The sequence below is a fragment of the Mixophyes fleayi genome, chromosome 3 (assembly GCF_038048845.1).
Source record: "Mixophyes fleayi isolate aMixFle1 chromosome 3, aMixFle1.hap1, whole genome shotgun sequence".
NCBI classification, from domain to species: domain Eukaryota; kingdom Metazoa; phylum Chordata; class Amphibia; order Anura; family Limnodynastidae; genus Mixophyes; species Mixophyes fleayi.
In genome coordinates, this window is record NC_134404.1 from 78,371,007 (window position 1) to 78,390,456 (window position 19,450).

The 19,450-nt window shown below is 37.7% G+C and overlaps 1 protein-coding gene across 1 annotated transcript in view; it reads right to left on the reverse strand.

The window, feature by feature from the left end:
- SLC25A36 (solute carrier family 25 member 36) overlaps window positions 1-19,144 on the reverse strand; it is a 30,924-nt gene extending 11,780 nt beyond the window's left edge. The window contains exons 1-5 of the mRNA XM_075201885.1: window positions 18,670-19,144; window positions 8,912-9,082; window positions 6,436-6,513; window positions 5,120-5,220; window positions 35-101 (exon numbers count right to left, since the gene is read on the reverse strand). Of these exons, the coding sequence (XP_075057986.1) occupies window positions 35-101; window positions 5,120-5,220; window positions 6,436-6,513; window positions 8,912-9,082; window positions 18,670-18,710 (458 nt within the window). The 5' untranslated portion in view covers window positions 18,711-19,144. The remainder of the gene's footprint in view (window positions 1-34; window positions 102-5,119; window positions 5,221-6,435; window positions 6,514-8,911; window positions 9,083-18,669) is intronic.
- Window positions 19,145-19,450: the final 306 nt, after the last annotated feature.

Consider the following 19,450-nt stretch of genomic DNA (forward strand, 5'->3'; position numbering starts at 1 on the left):
TCTAGTATATTTGCAGCTAAGCAACTAATCTCACCTTGCATCCAGTTGTAGCCGCGTTTTAACTAGCCAAATAGGATTGGTAGCCGTTATTGCAGTGAAACCTAAACAAATGACAATAAATTATTTGACATCAAAACAAGAAACAAGTTAATAAAAGGTTACATTGTACAGTAAACACAAAGCCTAGTTTCAGGGGAGAAGGCGCATCTGGGATAGAAATTAGGGCCTGCATAGTTTCAAATATTACCAAACTATTCAGAATTTTTTATTAAATGAAGCAGATTTGAATAGTTTCACTAATCTCATGTTCAGAAGCCCACCACCCCCCACTGTAAGGACACATGCTAAATTATTAAGGTAAGACACGTATATATAGGCATTCAGTTTTAACTACTTAGCTATACAAATTCAAATGAAAATAACTTCTAGTCCAAATACTCTACATGTACAGACAAAATGCAGCGTCAACTCGGACCGTTTAATGTTATTTGAAAGCCAAACAGAAAAAGGACTTTTAGATGATACAGTTATTAAACTACCAAATGATGACAGCTAGGGTATGTAAAAGTGAACAGTATATATTTCAGAATTCTAGAAAGCTAGGCTTTCAAGGATAGCTTTTGCTCATCATACATGCTTTGCCCCCCCCCCCCCCCCTCAATACAGCATTTAACATAGGTACAACAGGAAAAACAATGTAGTAGATGATGACTTGAAAGTGGTTATTTTCAAATATGTGGATAAAAAGTCAATGTCCAATTCTATAAAGAAATAAAGTGCTGTTCATGCAGTGTTTGGAGTGACAGAGAAAGGCTGAGAGATCATGGTGTGACTTACTAGGAAACTTTCCAAGACATCCGCACCATTCAAACGCCAATACACACATGAAAGGATGTTGCAAACCAGATGAATTGGCCCAATCAGATGTTCTGACAAGTCGGCATATTGTAATGCAACAACTATCAAGTTGTTAAGAGTTCTAGGCAGCCTACAACGTACAAGTGGCTGCAGAACTATAAGTCCCAGAATTCCGAGCCATCTGGCAGGACATTAAGTTCAACAGTTTGAGCATCACCATGTGGTAGACTGGGATAAGAGGACAGAATACTAGAGCTGTCAGAATAGTATAACGCTGACTTCTGCTCAGCAGCAATAAAAGTAGATAGCAAAAATGAAGGACTGCATAAGGAAAGCACACAAGGCACGACTGACAGTTAAGAGCAAACCCAGCTAAAATGTGTAACTTTGCACCTGGACAAACCATGTTGTGATACAATGGGTGCAGATGCGATTATCGCGTGCATGTTTCTCTCTCAACTCCAAGGCACATTTGCCAGCACTGCTTTGCAAAGGTGCAAATTTGCACCTTCTAGCTGGACTTACTCTCAACTCTAAATGAGGCCCACAATGGGTAAAGTGAGAAAGTACAGTTTCTGCTGGAAATGCAGAGGAATAACATATTGCTGATTTTACATTGCAGATTACATTGTAAAGGCAGAAAATGATGTAGGTTAGTAAGAATCCTGCGAGTGGTTTCACACGTTATCTCAGCATAATAGACACTGTCTGGAAACGACAGCATTGATACCCCATTGCCCATAACTGGACAGGCACTTTACATTTCCCTCCATGGAACAGGAAGACGTGGTGAATTTATATAGACATAGTTTATTTACTGACTGGTTAATGCTACCTATAGCACAAGTCACATTGTGTTCTAAACTGCTGGAAGATTATTCAGAAACGCAACAAAACTACAGTTCATAAATGACTAGCCTGTTTGGGATAAACACCTACACTTATATTCTGTGCAATTTTTAGTTTACTCATTAGACACCTCTGAGGAAAAGCCCTTTATTTCAGCTGCTGAATGGACATCTTTATGAGGATCCAACACAGTGAATCCTCGTTCTATTTGTTTTACTATGTTTAACAAGCTCATCCAAGGCCAGAAAGTTACACAATTACGTTGTTCTGTAAAGAGAGGGTAAGGCAATAAATTTGTGATTTTGGCCCAGCTTCCAATAGGCCTGTACCCAGAACACACAAACATTATCTCAATAACAGCCAAAGTTGGCAAGCTGACTAAGTGCCACTGTGACAGACCTAGAGAGCTGAAACCAGCCAGACTGCTAATAGGACATCGTTCAATGTGGTTATATAATGGTCAGTATTCTCTGGCATAACAGGATAGAAAGCCAGATCACAATAAAGTGGACCTATCATACACATACAATTTGTCTTTAAAACATCAAATAAACTATTCATCCAGTTGCCTGCATGTTAAAAATATAAATGAACTTTGGGTCATTATACATAGTGTGTGTAATATTGTTTCACAAGACATACAAGAGACATACAAGTGTGTATTTAATCCTTAGTCAGACAGAGATAGATCCATCTATATAGCGCTATTTTTTTTTTAGGGCCCCTAATAAAAATAGCCAGGAGGATACAATATTTTTATCGAACATACTAAACAGACATCTTTAGATGGGCACAAAACATAAGGCTTGTGAAATAGTGGGAAAACAAAAGGATAAAAATAAAAACAAAAACTAATCTATTGGGGTAAACTTATGAGTGCAAAAAAAAAAGAAGGCAGTCAAGTATATTACACTTGCATGAATGTATCCAATAGCCAAGTAGAGCTAGCTAGACAAAGCAGTCGAAGCACATGCCATGGACAGGAGATGCATTATGAACACACACACACACACACACACACACACACACACACACACACACTTTCAGATAACTTTGCCACAGTCCATATATCTCTACAAAAATTGTAAAAAACAAACAAACAAACAAAAAAACCTTTATCATCTCCTTACATTTCAGAGTACAACACTCCTTTCTTGTTCCCCATTAAAAAAAAAGGCAATTACAATTCCAATGTGCGGTTCTTACGCTTTTGGCTGCAGAGAGAAGCTGGGTCAAGTACTCACGAGGTTAAACTTAGTCCATATTTCCGCAGGACGAGACCTGCAGGGGGCGAGCATGAGATGACACAATCTCGCGCCTTTCACAGTTGAAATGTACAGTAAATGCCTAAAATAGACACAGGCTTTTCTGTATCACAACAACAAGCAGCGGTCCACAACATTGCGTACCAATGAAACCCACGGAAAGGATTTCACAAAACAAAAGGTTTAGACTTACAGGAGAAGAAACAAAAATAAAAAGATATATATAGAACAGATAAGAAAAGTGTATTAAAAATAAGATGGATTGCATAAATGACACTTAAAGAAAATACATAAAACATATGAACAAAGTGTTCACGAGAAGAGCAATAGAATCTTCTACAATATAGCAGTTTGGCATTTTGTAAGAATTATTTTATTATCCAATTTAATGGCGCTAAATATATCTAAAAACATGAAGTTTAATAATGACGTTAAAATTAGTAATTCAACCAGTACAATATCTAAAGTTAACTAAAAGAATTATTTCCAATATTAGCTCTATTAGTTATCGCTATAAAATACTTACCCAGAAATAAAGGCAAGGGTCAGATTACAGGTTTTTATTTATTAATTTTTTTTGCTAGCAGAGTCACTGAAAAAGCGGATTTACCAATTTTGGATGAGACCATATATTTTCACACTGCATTAAATCAGAAACTAAACCAACTCGCTCAGACTATAGGGTTTGTAAAATTAGTGTTTTACAAGATGTCAATGATCAAAAGCAAAGAAAAATAGTGTACAACTCTATATAAATATGAAACTAACCTATAAAGAATAAGTAGTCGAAAAGGCACAAATACACGTGCAGGGTTATTGCTTTGGCAACGTGTATGAGCCCGTCTTTATCCCTTAGACAGTGGCATTTTTTTTTTTTTAGAGAACGATCATAACAATTTTGAAAGAACAAAAAAATGGCATTTGTAATTACTTCCATGATTTGGAAGAATGTAGGATTTTAATCACATCTGTTCTTAAAACGTGTTTAGCATTTTTTGCGTGCTTTTCTAAATTTACATATCGGTTACATTTATAGACGTATAGCTTGTATTCATTGTAATTTGTTTCAACATAATCATGGAGCTATGCTGCAGCCTTAACATTTGCTTAATACATGGGCATTCTGTAAGCACCTCAGCTCTTCCACATTCACCACATAATGTCAATGAAGCTCAAAATGGTAATCATTAGTGATCTCCTATGCTGAATGTATTAATTATACACAGAAAATCCATTGTATGTGGAGAAAAATAGTACATGTTAAAGCAGGTTTTTATTTAAAAAAAATAAAATAAAAATAAATAGTGATCCAGATGGAAAGTAGAACCCTCTTTATCAAGAGGTATGAAATAAGCACATATCAAATGGGCTGGTCAGGGAGGTAAAAATGTTTTTTTGTTTTTTTTTAAAAAACCAAAAAAAAAACCCCCAAAAAAAAACAAAAAAAAAAACACGGTCAATTCTGGTTCAATTGTTGAGTCTTTATACATTTAGGAGTATATTTACAAAACGGTGGGTTTGAAAAAGTGGAGATGTTGCCTATAGCAAGCAATCAGATTCTAATTATCATTTATTTAGTCCATTCTACAAAGTGACAACTACAATCTGATTGGTTGCTGTAGATAACATCTTTACTTTTTCAAACCCGCAGTTTAGTAAATATATCCCAAGTAAATTAAAATCAAGGGTGAAAAAAGGAATTAAATTATGTGCACTTCTCTCAGATGCAGTATACACAATCATAATGGGTTTTTTTGGGCTTTTTTAACAATTTCTTCAGTAACATACAGTCGCTCTACATTTTTGACTCTAAGACCTAGATGACAGATCAGCAGACAGTGCTTCAAAAATTTGAGACTCCTAGGACAAAAAAGTGACACACAGTAATGAAGCATTTGTAGAAAGAGTGAAAGATACATAGGAGGGATAGAAAAGGTACAGTTAAAAAGAAAAGTGGGTCATCTATAGGAGACAAGACATATCCATATGTGGGGGAAGGGGAAGGGTGCATTGCAGTAATTAAACAAGGAATGTGATGTTGGTAACCCAAACCTCAGATTGTGTCATTTCAAGATGAGCAAACTATTGGTACTAGTACAAATGCCTATCCCCACTAACACCAATCTGTTACAACTGCAGATAATTACCTGCTGCGCCAGCAGAGACCATATGCACCTGTGTGGAATCTGCTGCAAACACGTGGTTCAGTCTTTCTTTACAGCTGGAGTAAGCTGCAAAGTAGATGGCCCTGCAAAGAGATACAGATCACAGGATCAGGGCCCGGTTCTTCCTTGCACAAATAAAAGTATTATCTAACGTTTAGATAGCAACGTCACAGAAATTGTGGTCTTTACAAACTTTTCTTCAATTAACCAAATAATTTAAATGACACCATGTAAAAAACAATATTCTTTACATTAAAAATAAAGAGGTACATACAAAAAAATAAAAATACTGTTTACCATTTTCTTTTTGCAATGTTATATTGACTGTCACATCGTTGTAAAGATCCACAACTTCCATAGACAAGTACTAACATTTACTTAAAAGTATTTCTCCTGTAAACATTCTCTAAACAAAAAACCCTTTAACTGAATTGCTATCACCCCATTTAGTTGTGAATGCATTTCTCAGTATATGTTCATATACTCTAAACTAACCATACATATTTCTTGATAGAGCCTAATATATTTGTGCGGCTGTACAAGTTTGCAGGAAGCTTATTCTTTGCCCTTGTGTGAACTCTAAAACTATATTTAGAGAATTTAGAATAAAGTTCTGCTGATCAGTGTCATTCACCTTTCCCTGTGAATGGCCCTTCTTGTACCAATCATCAATTTGTAAATACAGTATGTTCATTGTGTAACAGTTTAAATGATATTGTCGAAGTATACTAGATCCAAAAGCTTTTCCTTAATAAATATTTTGCTGGAGGAGGAGGAAATAAGTCATACATTTCTCTCTAGACTGCACTTAAACATGTCACTTTTCAATTTCCAATTTCCCATGAAAATGTACTATTATACTTAAAGCAAACACTTTATTATTGATCCCCCTTCTGCAAAGAAACTTGAACCATCATACATCATTGCAGAATTAATGGCACATTTTGATTTGACAACTTGGCAATTACCAGACTTTCTTCTACATGAAGATCAGAGATGTGACATTGCTGTGGCCTTAAGGAATTCAGAAAACTAAGGAAAGAACAGTGGTTGGAGAAATCATGCCTTTTCTGCAACATCATGTGCTAGGCTTACCATTATTACAGGCTTTGTTATTTAGGGAAGTTACAATTTATAATTAAACATCCTTTACCATGGAAATTACAGGCATGACTTATTACAAAGGTGGCTTTAAACAAGACAACTGAATTATCAGCACAGCTACAGTAAATCAATACAGCGGGCATCTATGGTTTATGATAGAATATGACATTGTGTCTTTGATTAAATGACAATACCTGGAAGGAGCCACACCCACTAAGTTGGGGCCCAGACCTCTGAAGAGTGAGCGAGGACCCTCCTTCTGCAAAATTATCCTGGAAAACAAATACACAATACAATAAAAGACAAACTATAAGAAAGAAAAGGACTGTTAAACTTCTTGTTTTGTAAACAGACTATTTATAATATTAACTTAACTTAGGTAACTTAAACTTATTCACATTAAAAACAATGACATATTTCCAAACAAAAAAAAAATAATTCCTGTAAATTGTCATAGTCTGTGTACATTCAGTAATCTACAGATTTGTTGCAACACAAAGACCTGGGGGTAAATTTACTAAAAGACGCTTTTTGTTACAGTTTGGAAACTACCACACATCAGATTTACGATCCTGCAGTTTGGAGCCTACAAGATCAAACTACACCCATTGTATTGTGATCTACAAACTCTAATCTGCATGCAGTATAGCAGAACTGGATAAGAAACATCTAGTTTTACCAAATAGCTTCCAGCCCAGCTCTACTCAGCATCCTCTGCTGAGTGGGGGCAATAAAACAAAAATAAATATTTGTTCAGGTCCCCGCATACAGAGAGTCCCGACTCGATGCTATGTCGTATTGAGCCCCTTCTGGGGTGTAACAGGGGCAAAGTGTTAAAAGGCAGTGCATGCTCTTGTGGCACCACACACCTACAGTTCTACAACAGTGTGCACTACAAATGTAGCCCCCCCCCCCCCCTGAGAAATTAAATACAATTCAAAGTAGTGTCCCATATATAGATACAAATAATTTGTGCGTCCCCTCTAGCAATATAAACTGATTATTGCACGCTTGATGAAAATAAATAATACTGCATCCTTAATAAATTAGTGATGTCTTACTTTATAAGTTAGGTCATTTGTTTTTAATATTTCACCATTCTCCCTTCTGGTAGGGTAACTATTATTTTAATGTGGAAATTAAAGTTACATTTTATTTATTAGTGGATTGGGATGCTCTTTGTCCTCTTTCCAATTCCGGTTCTTTGTTGCTCAGGAGATTTTCCCTAGTTTGTAACGGATTTAGAAGAATCCATGATTGTGTTCAGTACTTGCAAAGTACAGCTCTCTATCTTCCTAATACTATCCACACGCAGCATTACTGCCACATGGCACAAGCAATGTCTGCTAATGCTCTTATCATAGGGTAACATACACTGCAATAACCAGGCCATATGCCTATTATCCAGTCTGATATTGCCGAGTGTAACCAGCTTAACCTTTATTGTAACCTATTCTAAGTCTACAGTACAGTTCTTCTGCAAACATTTAGAAACAACCAGAGTAATACATTATAAATAACTTCTTACAGACTCCTGTATCTTAAAGTTGTATTTGAACTCAACAGCGTCAAGAAAAAAAACCAAACAAAAAACCACAACACGGATTTATAATTTCTATAGGATTACAAAATGTTTTGTCTTATTGTTGTAATCCATTGGATAAGTGCTGGCTATTTCTAACCACTCCCAAATATTTAGGGAAGCTCCCAAACACATAAATAATGACTAAATGCACCATGTGTTTGGCTTAATGCAGGAATGTTAATATTCTGGTTTAGAGGCTATACCCAGGTGATGAAATGGATGAGAGTGGAGAACTGAACAGATAGGACTGCTGCCCAGTATGATATTATTCAAATTAAATAAACTAACTTAGAATTAATAACCATGGGGCTACATATCTATGGGCAATGATAAACAGTTTGCTCCTTTAAAGTGTAAACACTAGCTACTAGTATTGTCATTCAGTTAAAAAAGTTTACTGCAGGAAGTATAACAATTTCTCAGTTTACGGATTATTATTTGTTCTTTTGTGTGATGTTAGGGGAGAGTAATTTTCAGTCTGGATCTAGAAAGACAGGCCTCAAGACCTAATGTAACAAATGGCTTTGTTAATTAATGGAGCAACTGGTTAGATGTGGGCCCGAGCAGCCTGGAAGCAAGAATTATGGAATATTAAAAAAAGGCTCTTGGTCCTAAGAGGCACCTGTTACAACAATAGTCAGCAGGATATCACACACACAATGTACACAGTGATCAACATTGTCCTGTATTACTTTCACACATCCTTCTCGCTTTCTCTAATGAGGTCTAATCAGGCTGAAAGGCAAACATTTTAGCAAAATAGAACAAACCAAAAACATTCACAGATGGTTTAACTATATGGGGCATGTTATATATAAGGATCAGTTTAAAATGGTTCATTGGCTCCAAGTCAACCACTCAGGAAGCAATTTACTGATGGTGCATCCATCAGGAAAGGAGGGGTGCACGACGTACACTGGTCTGTCCGCAGCTTACATCTCCGCTTTATTCTCTGCAGTTCCTGCCTCCTATGATGCTACCATCACTTATATGCAGCGAGAGAATAACCACACACATTGAAAGCTAGAAGCTATTGTCTCACTGCTGTGTGTTCTGACAATGTATAGTCTCTAATTAGCTCTTACTTAAGACAGTGCAGTGGTCCAGGGGACACTCTTGCCACTCTGTTAACGCTGGCGCCATTCATGGTGTTCAGCTGAACTTCAGAGATGTAGAAAGTCACCGATGAGGACTGCAGCCTGGTCTTCACAACTTCCAATGGACATGTTAATATGGCACCAACAGTGCCCCCACATCTGTAAATAAGCCAGAAGAGCAAAATCGTGATTGCAGTATCTTAATAGAAAGAAGAAGTTCATGATTCAGACCCAAAGGAGCAGATGAGATGTGGCTTAAGAGAAATTCCACATTTTGCAATATTTTATTTACCGTTAATCACGTATGTACATACTTTGCCAGTAAAACCATAATTGACTTTTGGGTGCATTCAGCGGGATAAAAACAAACAAACTATGAAAATATGAGGCACACAGGAAGCAGCCCCTACATACCGATCCTGTTTCTAGCAGTATTATAACTGTATCCCTTCTTCTTGCACCAATTTCCTTCAACTGCAAACTTTTCTTGGTTACCAGGGACAGTTACACAGGCAGATGGATTTTAGATTAGAAAATACTATGAGAAAGCAGCAATACTATAGTTGTATCATCCGAAAACCTACCCTTCTTACACAGTAAAGATTCAGTAACCGAACTTACCTCCTGGCTATGAGAGGTTACAAGTATATCAGATACCAATACCCGTGTGTATTCAGAAAAGGGGAGGGTAGAAACTATATGCACCGGAATCATCTTATAAATGTACATTTTATACAAGTAATGTGTCCAAAAATGAGAAGTCTATTGGGGTGCTCTCCATGAATATCTCCAATATCTAAAGAAATATATACATTTAAAAGAAAGAAAAAAAAAAAAAAAAAAAGCACTATTCTATAATTTATTATCAGATTATGCTCACATTTATGTTCACTTGCAGCCATAAGTGAGCCGGAAAGCCTGAGGATTCCATCAAATCCTGCAATCATGAAATCTTATGGCCAGGACCTGGCAGCTGTATGGCAACATCAGCAGTGGACCCACAGTTATCATGGAACTATGGATACTGCCCAAAATAAGTTACTCTAGGGGTGGGTGGGGGGTAGAGATACAGGTTATAAAAATAAATGGGAAACAGCTAAAATAAAGTCATATATCAGTAAATATATACACAAACAGACATTAAAGCACTACGGAGTTTGCTGGTACAATATAAATTAAATGTGGTGATATATATATATATATATATATATATATATATATATACACACACACACACACACACACACATACACACACTAAGCTGCTCACTTTCCACAACATCTTCATTCTCTGCATTGGAAAATGGCGAGCAGCTCCCAACATGGACTATAGGCTATTCATGGGCGCTTACTGTCGCAAAATGATTCCCTGGAACTCCTCTACACTAGCCTCGCAAGAATATAGCGCTAGACTCCCTGCTAAAGGTTTAGTAGACATTAGAGCTGCTGTACTGCTGTTTGTTTTTAAAATTATTTTTAATTGGGATTTTTCCGCAGCGAGTGTAGTTAATGCAACATGGCCCTGACAAAAAAAAACAAGCATATTTTACGAGTAAAAGCTGCATTACTGAATGACGAATGAAACAGACAAGGGCTCGGGTCTCTAACTGCCTCTGAGAAGTTCATTAAGGCAGAAATTACATTGGTTTCCCAAGGAAAAACACACAATGCTGGTCACATGTTTAATGGTCCAGCAAAGAGCACAAGCTGCACACCATGAACCAAGCATCCTGCATAGAAATAGAATTCTAGGGAAAGTTGAGCAACATTCAGGGGAAAAAAAATGGGCAACATTTAATTTTTAATAGATTATAATCTGATTGACAAAAATGGGAGATGTGCCTTAGACTCAAATAGAACAGAACTTTCAGTGGATAGAATTCCAATGAAAATGTTAGAACTTTTGTCTCAAAGAATCTTCCACACATGGGACTACTCTTATTATTTTTCCCCACCATATACAATGTTTTGACAGAAGCAGATGTGACTGAAACCCTGGGCACTTTTAGAAATGAAGAGTAATACCGCTTTCATACTGCCGCCCCGGCAATATCCCGAGTTTTTCAAGCCGGGTTTTTGCCGGGGCTCGGAGCGTCCCAGCTCAGAAACACCATTCATACTGCACCTCGGACCCCGGGAATTTCCCGAGTTGACCCCATTCATACTGCACAAGTCTGTGCCCTGGCAATTTGTGGGAGTCATCACCAGAGCAGTTTTCATTGGCTGAAAACATTTTTTTTTGTAATAGTCTGCTTTTCGGCTGTTTTGTCCATAAAGATGTGTGAGTGTATCTTATAAGATATTTTAATTTTTATTGTTCCATTGTATCATTTGTAAACAATCAGACATTTCTTCAGTGTTTCCACCAATTCCGTTCTGTACTGCTCACCGCTCCGTACTTTAGTCACCTATGTAAAGTATGTGCGACCTTTCTCTTTCGTTTGTTTCTTATAGTGTGGATGATAGAAGTAGTTGTTGCAGTCCATACTGTGGTTTTCCTCTCGAGTTTTTTTTCCTGGTTTTATGTATGCAGTTAATGTAAATATTGTGAGCATTACAGGTCAGACAGTCAATCAGCTTGTTTTCTGTGCAACCCGGCTTGAAAAACCCGGGTTGCACCATTCATAGTGCAGGCAACCCGGGTCCGACCCGGGAATTACCCCTTGATAAATCCCGGGTTTTTAGACTTGTACCATTCATACTGCACCAAGACCCGGGTCGTTTGAGCTCGCCCCGGCAAAAACCCGGGATTTTGGTGCAGTATGAATGGGGTATAAATGGCATGTATAAAAGAGTAATAGGCAAGGACAGTCCCCAGCCTAGCCACGGCCAAGAGGATACTGTCCTGCAAGCACTGGTAGATTCAGGTGAGCTCATGTGTGGTAAGCGTCAGAGTGAGCTTGGTATTATACTGCACATCACTAAATTCAACATAATAACCTTTACATAGGGGCTGTAACAGAATAGATGGTTTAGTTTGTTGCAATTACCTTGTGTTTGCTTATCTGCTGGCTGTATAAATGATACTGCTAAATATTTCTTATACAGATAACCTACTGAATGCTTTACATACTTTAGCCATCTTCTAGACTGTTTTATTAAATCATTTTTTAGACAGGTTAACCTCATCAGTTCAAAATGATTAGTAATACAGGACACATGAAATTGTATTACCATCATTAGGTGATCAAGCACAGATCTGTTTATACCAGTGGAGACAGCCACTTTGTAGAATGACCCAAAATACGTGAGAACTAGTGATATAGTGAGACAAGACACTTTATGAATGTTTAGTAAATTGTGGTTATTAGAATGCATCACAGACTGTAAAGCGAAATAAAAACTACATATTATTCCCTCTTCACCTTTCTCCACATATATGTTTGCCTGTGGGCAATGTGCTTTCAAACCTCATTAAAAAGACAATTTCCATTTTAGGAACTGTCCCTTTAATAAATGTGCAAATGTGTGTATAAATAATGGTGGACAATATAAAGCATAATTCAGCTAGTTACTTCAATCTATGAGCCATTTGACTTTTTAAAGAAGCAGGGAAAAAGTGCATACGTTGACCTTATTAGAAATGCCTTCCAACATTTTTTTTTTTAAACAGGCTGGTTGTCTAGCTCCAGAAATTTGTCCAGCACTGGTGGATAATAAATAGTGTTCTCCCCGAGCACCTATTTCCCAGCTGCTCCATCCAGCTGTTTTTACTTGCTACCTGGCTCTTAGAGCCCAACAAGGTTACACGGTTTTATTATAATGGAATAAACCATTGTTTCTCCTATTATATAACAGGCACTATGTGAGCACTACAGCCAGCAGTGTGTGTTAGCCCACTGACCACCAGTCTGACCAGTCCTGGCAGGCGTGGGCAATAACCTCCAACTTTTTTCATTATTATCAAAGTATTATAACTGCCGCCACCTGGATGCTAACTTGGCTGGCGAAATTTTCTGAGGAAAACACTGTAGAGGACCCTCTGATTGGATCCTCTTTTCAAAGATGGCAGGATAGGGAGGGGAATTAGGGCTGGTATCTCTAAAGAATTGTGGCCACTACAAAAGGAGAATCTGCTATGCATAGCTGAGAAAGTGTTTTTCCCACAGGGATTAATTTAGACATATGGTTGTCTATGCACTTGAACCCGAAGTGTCAAACTTTAACATTGTGCAAAAACCAATATGAGCATTTACTTTTCAAACTATTGACAAAAAGCAAAAAAACAGAAACAAAACTATGATATCTTTATATTTAATCTAAAAAAAATAAGCATAATGAAAAGAATATTGTGAAACCAAGGGCCCATGGGGATGTTGGTCATATACTATCCACCTCTCAAGTCCGATTGGATAAATCCAGAAGGAGGAGAGTGAAAACCTCATAGATGTCTATTTTCATCAGTCTGACTCACACAGCACTGCCATTGTGCCAGCAGAAACCTTTCCAAAACACAGACTGGTCCACTGCTAGAAGCTGCTCTGCCTCAGAAAGAGAAAATATACTTATGAGCAGAGTTTATTCCCTTAATTTTTCATGTTCGATGAAACACATGAACATAGATCTTACAGCACAAAGAGCGTTAAAGGACAGATCTACTTATTGAGTGCTCTCTCTCCTGGTTATGAACCTCAAATTGAAAATCCTTACAATATCTTTAAACTGATCTAGGCTACAAACATGTATCCATATGCATATAAATGATGCGTAGTACACCTACATTACATTTGTTTTTTTAGAAAGCAGAATACAGTTTTTAGCCATTTACCAGTTATTGGGTACAATAATGAACACCTATTTCCACCCTAAATTCCACTACTGGACACTAGCTTGCCACCAGCAAACTTGGCATAAAGCTCTAAATCCTTGGCAGGAGCATACAAGCCAGCATGTGCCCTATTAACAGGCCGACATGTGCACCAAGATTTGGAATGGGCATACTGTCTAGAGATTTTTTTTTTTTTTTTAAATTCATTAATTCTAAAAGAAGTGTGTACACAAAAGCAGCGTACACAGAGCAACATGTCCTAATTAAGGGACAAAAAAACATTTGTGCTGTGGGTCTTGGCAGTAAAGGCTTGAAGTGACAGGGAAACAAAGGAGGGAAAAGTATAATCCCTGCCTGAGCAAGTGACCGAGACCCAGGGTTCAAGAGTAATTAAAACAAAGCACTTAATTAGCCTGCTGACTGGTCAGGAAAATAAATACGCAAACAAACACAATAAAAAGTGTGTGCCGGTAACTAGAACAATCTCTATACAGTGCACTGTATTGTTACACTGTGCAACATTAATAATCCCACTCTGTGTTCATACTACTTGCTACAACAGTGGGACTGGTTATTAAAGCCTAGGAAGCTGCCCGTAGAGCAAAAGGACCTAGGTTCTCAACTCGAGCTACATGTACCCCTATGTACCTTAGGTTCAAAGAGGGCTCTAGACAACATTTACATCAATAAATTGACTCCGATTAGGGGGCACTTGCCAATCATTTACATGGGGTAAATAGTGAAAAATAAATATTTAGCAACTTTACAATCTGAGCTTCCAGCATTCTCAATATAACCATAGAAAAGCACATTTTGTGAGTTATGTTAAGTTAGGGACAGACATTGTGTCATATCAACTGTGACTATTTACTAATTAAGGACATTAAAAGTGACATCTTGCTATCAATTTTAAATACATGGAAATAGTATAGAATAGATAAAGCTGTAACACATAATATTAACAATATTTCTGATAAGTATGTACAGGTTTCTAGAAACATGTGCAATACAGGAACAGCAATGGAACCGGAAGTCCAAATGATAGCTAATAAAAGAAATCTATACTTATAGTACAGAGAAAAATGGCATGCATACATTATCATGTCATGTCCTTCAGCTGTTGTCTTTTTATAGATTCCACTTATACCCAATACCGGTTATAACACATATGTGGATTCAACAAACCACAGAACACAAGCTTTAATCATGTTTAATTCTATTAAGCTGGTTCAGAACAGCAGTTTCAAGAAAAAAGTAGATATAAAAACGAATGCCCTGGGAAATTTATTTAAACTAAAACAAAACAAACAGACCACTACACCTATGCCACTTGACTGCTCAAACTCATTTCAATATCCTTAAACAAGCAACTGAAGATAGGTCAGATGAAAGTTACCTGTGACATACTGTAACAGAAGCTGAAACCTGAGGTGTTATTAGGACAGGCCTCACCTTCATAGCAGGAAACGCACAAGGCCTGTGTGTGGAGACAGTGGCAAGGACCAATCTCTAGAAATGGGCGTTTTAGCCATTAGAAGTTAAAACAGCAAGTAAAATTAATCATGTAACATCAAAATCTAGATTCATTTATTTTAAGAGAGAAGAGTTAAACATGCAAGCATATTTTACCAGCACATATGTCAAAGTAAGCCACTGTGACTCACATAAAAATAGCAAATTTAGCAAATATATTCAAAGGGGGTAAAAAGATTGCTTTTTTTCTATGCTGGTGGGCATATGTATGAAAATAAGATTGTGGTAGACTGCTGCCTTTTCACAAATATAAGAACTGCATATAGGCAGAAGAGTTCAGACAGGCCACACTGGCTGATTATCTTCAGTCCCGCACTACAGAACTATACAGAGCATTATGCTCAGGCCTACATATTCAAGCCATAGCTCCATTCAAAGTCAGTGGATGATCCAAGTACAACAAGCCTCATTTACAACTGGAAGCAAAGCAAAGAAAAATGGAGCAAATTTGCACTTTAGCAATATCATCTTGCAGAGTGTAGGGGGCAGATTTAGAATATACAAATTAAGCAGTCCAGAATTTCTGTTGTACATGTAAAAGCAGCCATTATATTTCACGCACTATTATTTTATTTGTTCCCAACAGGTTTAAAGTTTAGGGAAAAAAAACAAAAAAAAAAAAACACAAAAGGAACACAAAAGAAAAAACGCCAACATTCTGTAAGAACCACATACTATATAATAATTGGTCAAACAGATCTGAGCTGTGAAGAGCAACATTTTACCAAGGTGACTTCAATGTAACTGCAATATAATGTGATCAGAGCTATCTTATACACGTAGCAAGCCAGAACACTGAAACGCTTACATTATTCGTAACATAAATCATTGTGTGCCCTTGAGTAACTTTAACTAGGCATTAAAACGGAGTTTATCCTGACTGTACAGTTCTAAGTTGTGACTCGAAAAATGCTGCCCTTACAAGTAATTCCTCTTTCTTCCTAGAAACAGCCCACAGATCTGCTATACATTACTACTCTGTGACCTTTGGCCTACTATACGGCAGCGAGACAAAACAATGAATGGCAACTCTCTGGAGAAGTTCACTCTCCAGCTTTACATGATAGATAACACGCTGTGCACAATACTAAAATAAACATTTTAATGTACACAAAAACCAAGTCACTTTTCCCAGTAAATAATATTTCTTAACACTGTTTCATTGGTATCACACGGGCCAATAATCCAATTTTTCCAACCATACCAATTTTGCAGTAGCACCAACAATATTATCTGCAGTAATTTTAATCACAATGTACTGGTCAATATAACTATGAATATTAACAAGTATTACCGGATTACATAAGTATCATGTTTTATAAATGGGACACAAGATTGGTTTCCTTACAAAACCCAATATACTGATGTTTTTATGCAATAACAATACACTTTCATAATCTATAGCATATGCCTAACAGTTTGTGTTCCATCCTATTCTTTCAAAGCCTGTTAACATGATGCTGTTAGTGCTGTGGCTTTTTATCCCCTATAAATGGTCAAATATTAATAAGCATGCAATAGTACTCTAAACCACTACTATTTATGTAATACAACTCTGTGGCACTCTATAGGAGAACCTGTATGCCTGTGTCATAACTTTCTGCCACAGTTATACAATATAGAATGTGCACAATAGAGGCTCTGATCATGAAATAAACACTACTAGCAGTTTGCAGTGGTATGTAGTTGAAGAGTACAAATAAATACATGCTGATTGAAATGGATGCAAATAGATAATTTGTAAAAAATTAAAAAAAAAAATTGAAAATTTGCAGCCTCTGTTGTAAACTATGGATCATAGAACAGATGGATATGCCTTCATAAATGTAACTTGTCCAAGTCTAATTGAAGCAAATTTCTGGTTGGGTAGCAGCACATATTGCATTATGTTAGAATTAAACATCTACATGGAGGCAAAAAAAATCCCCAAAACTCAGTTCTACATTCTCTGCTTTGTGAAAACGTATAGAACAGGTGCAACACAAATTACTATCTGCCTCTGTGCCACTGTTAAAATGATGGCAAGTTTATTTGGCTTTCCTTAGCTCACCTTTCACATCCGAAAGATTAAAATGTGCGTAAGAGAAGTGGTAGGTTCCAGGGTACAGTGCAGCATTGCACATGCTATACAAAGTATACACACAGTATTGTGGCATAATCAGTGATGGAAAAAGTAACAAGTTACATTGAGACTTATGTCTAGAGGAAATCATGTTTAGACTTCACAAGTTTCACTCTCCTGGCACATGCTGAACACAATTCTGTAATCTGAAACAATGCGATTTGATTTCCTGCTATCACAACACTAGATAGGGCATTGCCCTTGTGCTGCTGTATAGCTGCCAATGTACACTCACCATCATGTGTCAGTCATCCTCCCTCAAACTTATCTTTCACTGCCTCCCTGCTGCCTAAAGGGACCATACAAAAACTTTTGCAGTCCAGATAGTTTAATGGGAAGGAGATTTAAGCTACAAATGTTACCACTTATTTGCTAGAATATTACATAAAATGTAACTTCACTACAATTCATGTACATAAAGTTTTAACGGAACCTGCAGAATGTATCTCAGCCTTTTACCACTCCCTCACTACAGTGTCAAGTTCTACTAGCATACATTAGTAACATACATAGAAATTATCCCCAAGGTAAATACCAAAGAAAGTCAAGTTTGTGACCTAAAATGTCAAATATTTTGTACAGTATATTGTGCAATAGCAATAAAGCATGCAAGATTCACACAAAAAAAAAAAAAAATAGTATATGATAGAAGGATAGGACAGAAATATCACTACTATTCAGATACAGTAAAGTTTCCAGTCAATGGCAACAACACACCACAATACAACAGGTCAAGGGAGAAAAATATAATACCCACGTTTTTTCCCCAAGTTTCCAGCTCAGGGCTTAATTAATACAACATTTTCCAACTGCCCTGTCCTTCAGAATTTTGACAAATTCACCTGCAGGGACAGTCTTCATTGAGAACCCTATTTGGCACAGATCACTGGACTAAAATATACCTTTCCTACTGTCCAAATGCAGAAGTGTAATTGTAGAGTGTATGGCTTGACTGGTATTATCATATATGTGTGCAGGCCACAATGACAGCAATCCATGTATAGTATAACAGTTGCTATGCTGCAATCCTACAAACACTTAACTTGATTGTAGATTTGAATAGACTTTATGTCCATGAAAAGTGCCATGCAGTATAGCAAGTTGTAATAACCTACAATAAATCAATTAAATATATTTTGTAAAATATAAGAATTGAACAAGAAGGTCAAATAATAGAGGTTACAAGACAACACATGCAGAAGAGTTACCAGGACCCAAGCTTACACACCATGGACAGGTTATGGGATGTAGATCTCCCAATACCACACACCAGGTGACCCATTACATGGCAAGGTGAAGTGACAAGTGTCATGTAGGTACCTACCCTCCAGCAAACAGATGCACCAAGGTGTCTCTCTGGCTCATTCTCTCTCATTCTTCTCCCCTACACACAAGAGAGAGCAGGGCCCCTGGGGAAGTGGTGGTCTGAGGACCCTTTGTCCTTGTCCTGACTGGAATCCCGGGGATGTGGAGTTCTTGTGGTGACCCCTCACCTAGAAGAGGAGAGCCTCGGCCAGCAGTCACTGCAGAGTGGTGTGTAGGCCCGCTAGCATACTACCAATCCCCAGCCGCTGCACAGCGCAGCTCTCCCAACCAAGTGCTGCACAGAGGAGGAGGTCAGGGAATATATAGGGGTATAGCGCCTGCATAGGCTGTGGGGAGCCCTGGATCTCACACACACACCGAGAATCACTGGATCACTGCCCCCTGCATGCACCGCTCCCCCCGCTACCGCCTGACTCTAATGAATATTCAGCAGCCCGACATAAATACAGCCTCATTGGATGGCGAGCTGGGCCGGATGTGACGACAGACTGCAGTTGGCTACCACGTGACTTCACGCTGGGGATAGTAGAGGTCTGAACCTCAGACTCTGAGCAAGGCTCGGTGACCAGTATCTCACCGACGGCTATAAAACTACAACTCCCAGCATGCCCTAGCAACCTCTTCGTGTGCTGAGACTTGTAGTTCAACAGCAGTTGGAGGTTTACTTGTTGCCAAAGGCAGACTTTGCTGCAGCTTGACCCCTTCCACCCGGTACACACTGCTCTGCACCCGAACTTACTATTGCAGTTACCTGTGCTGAATACATTCATTGGTGAGAA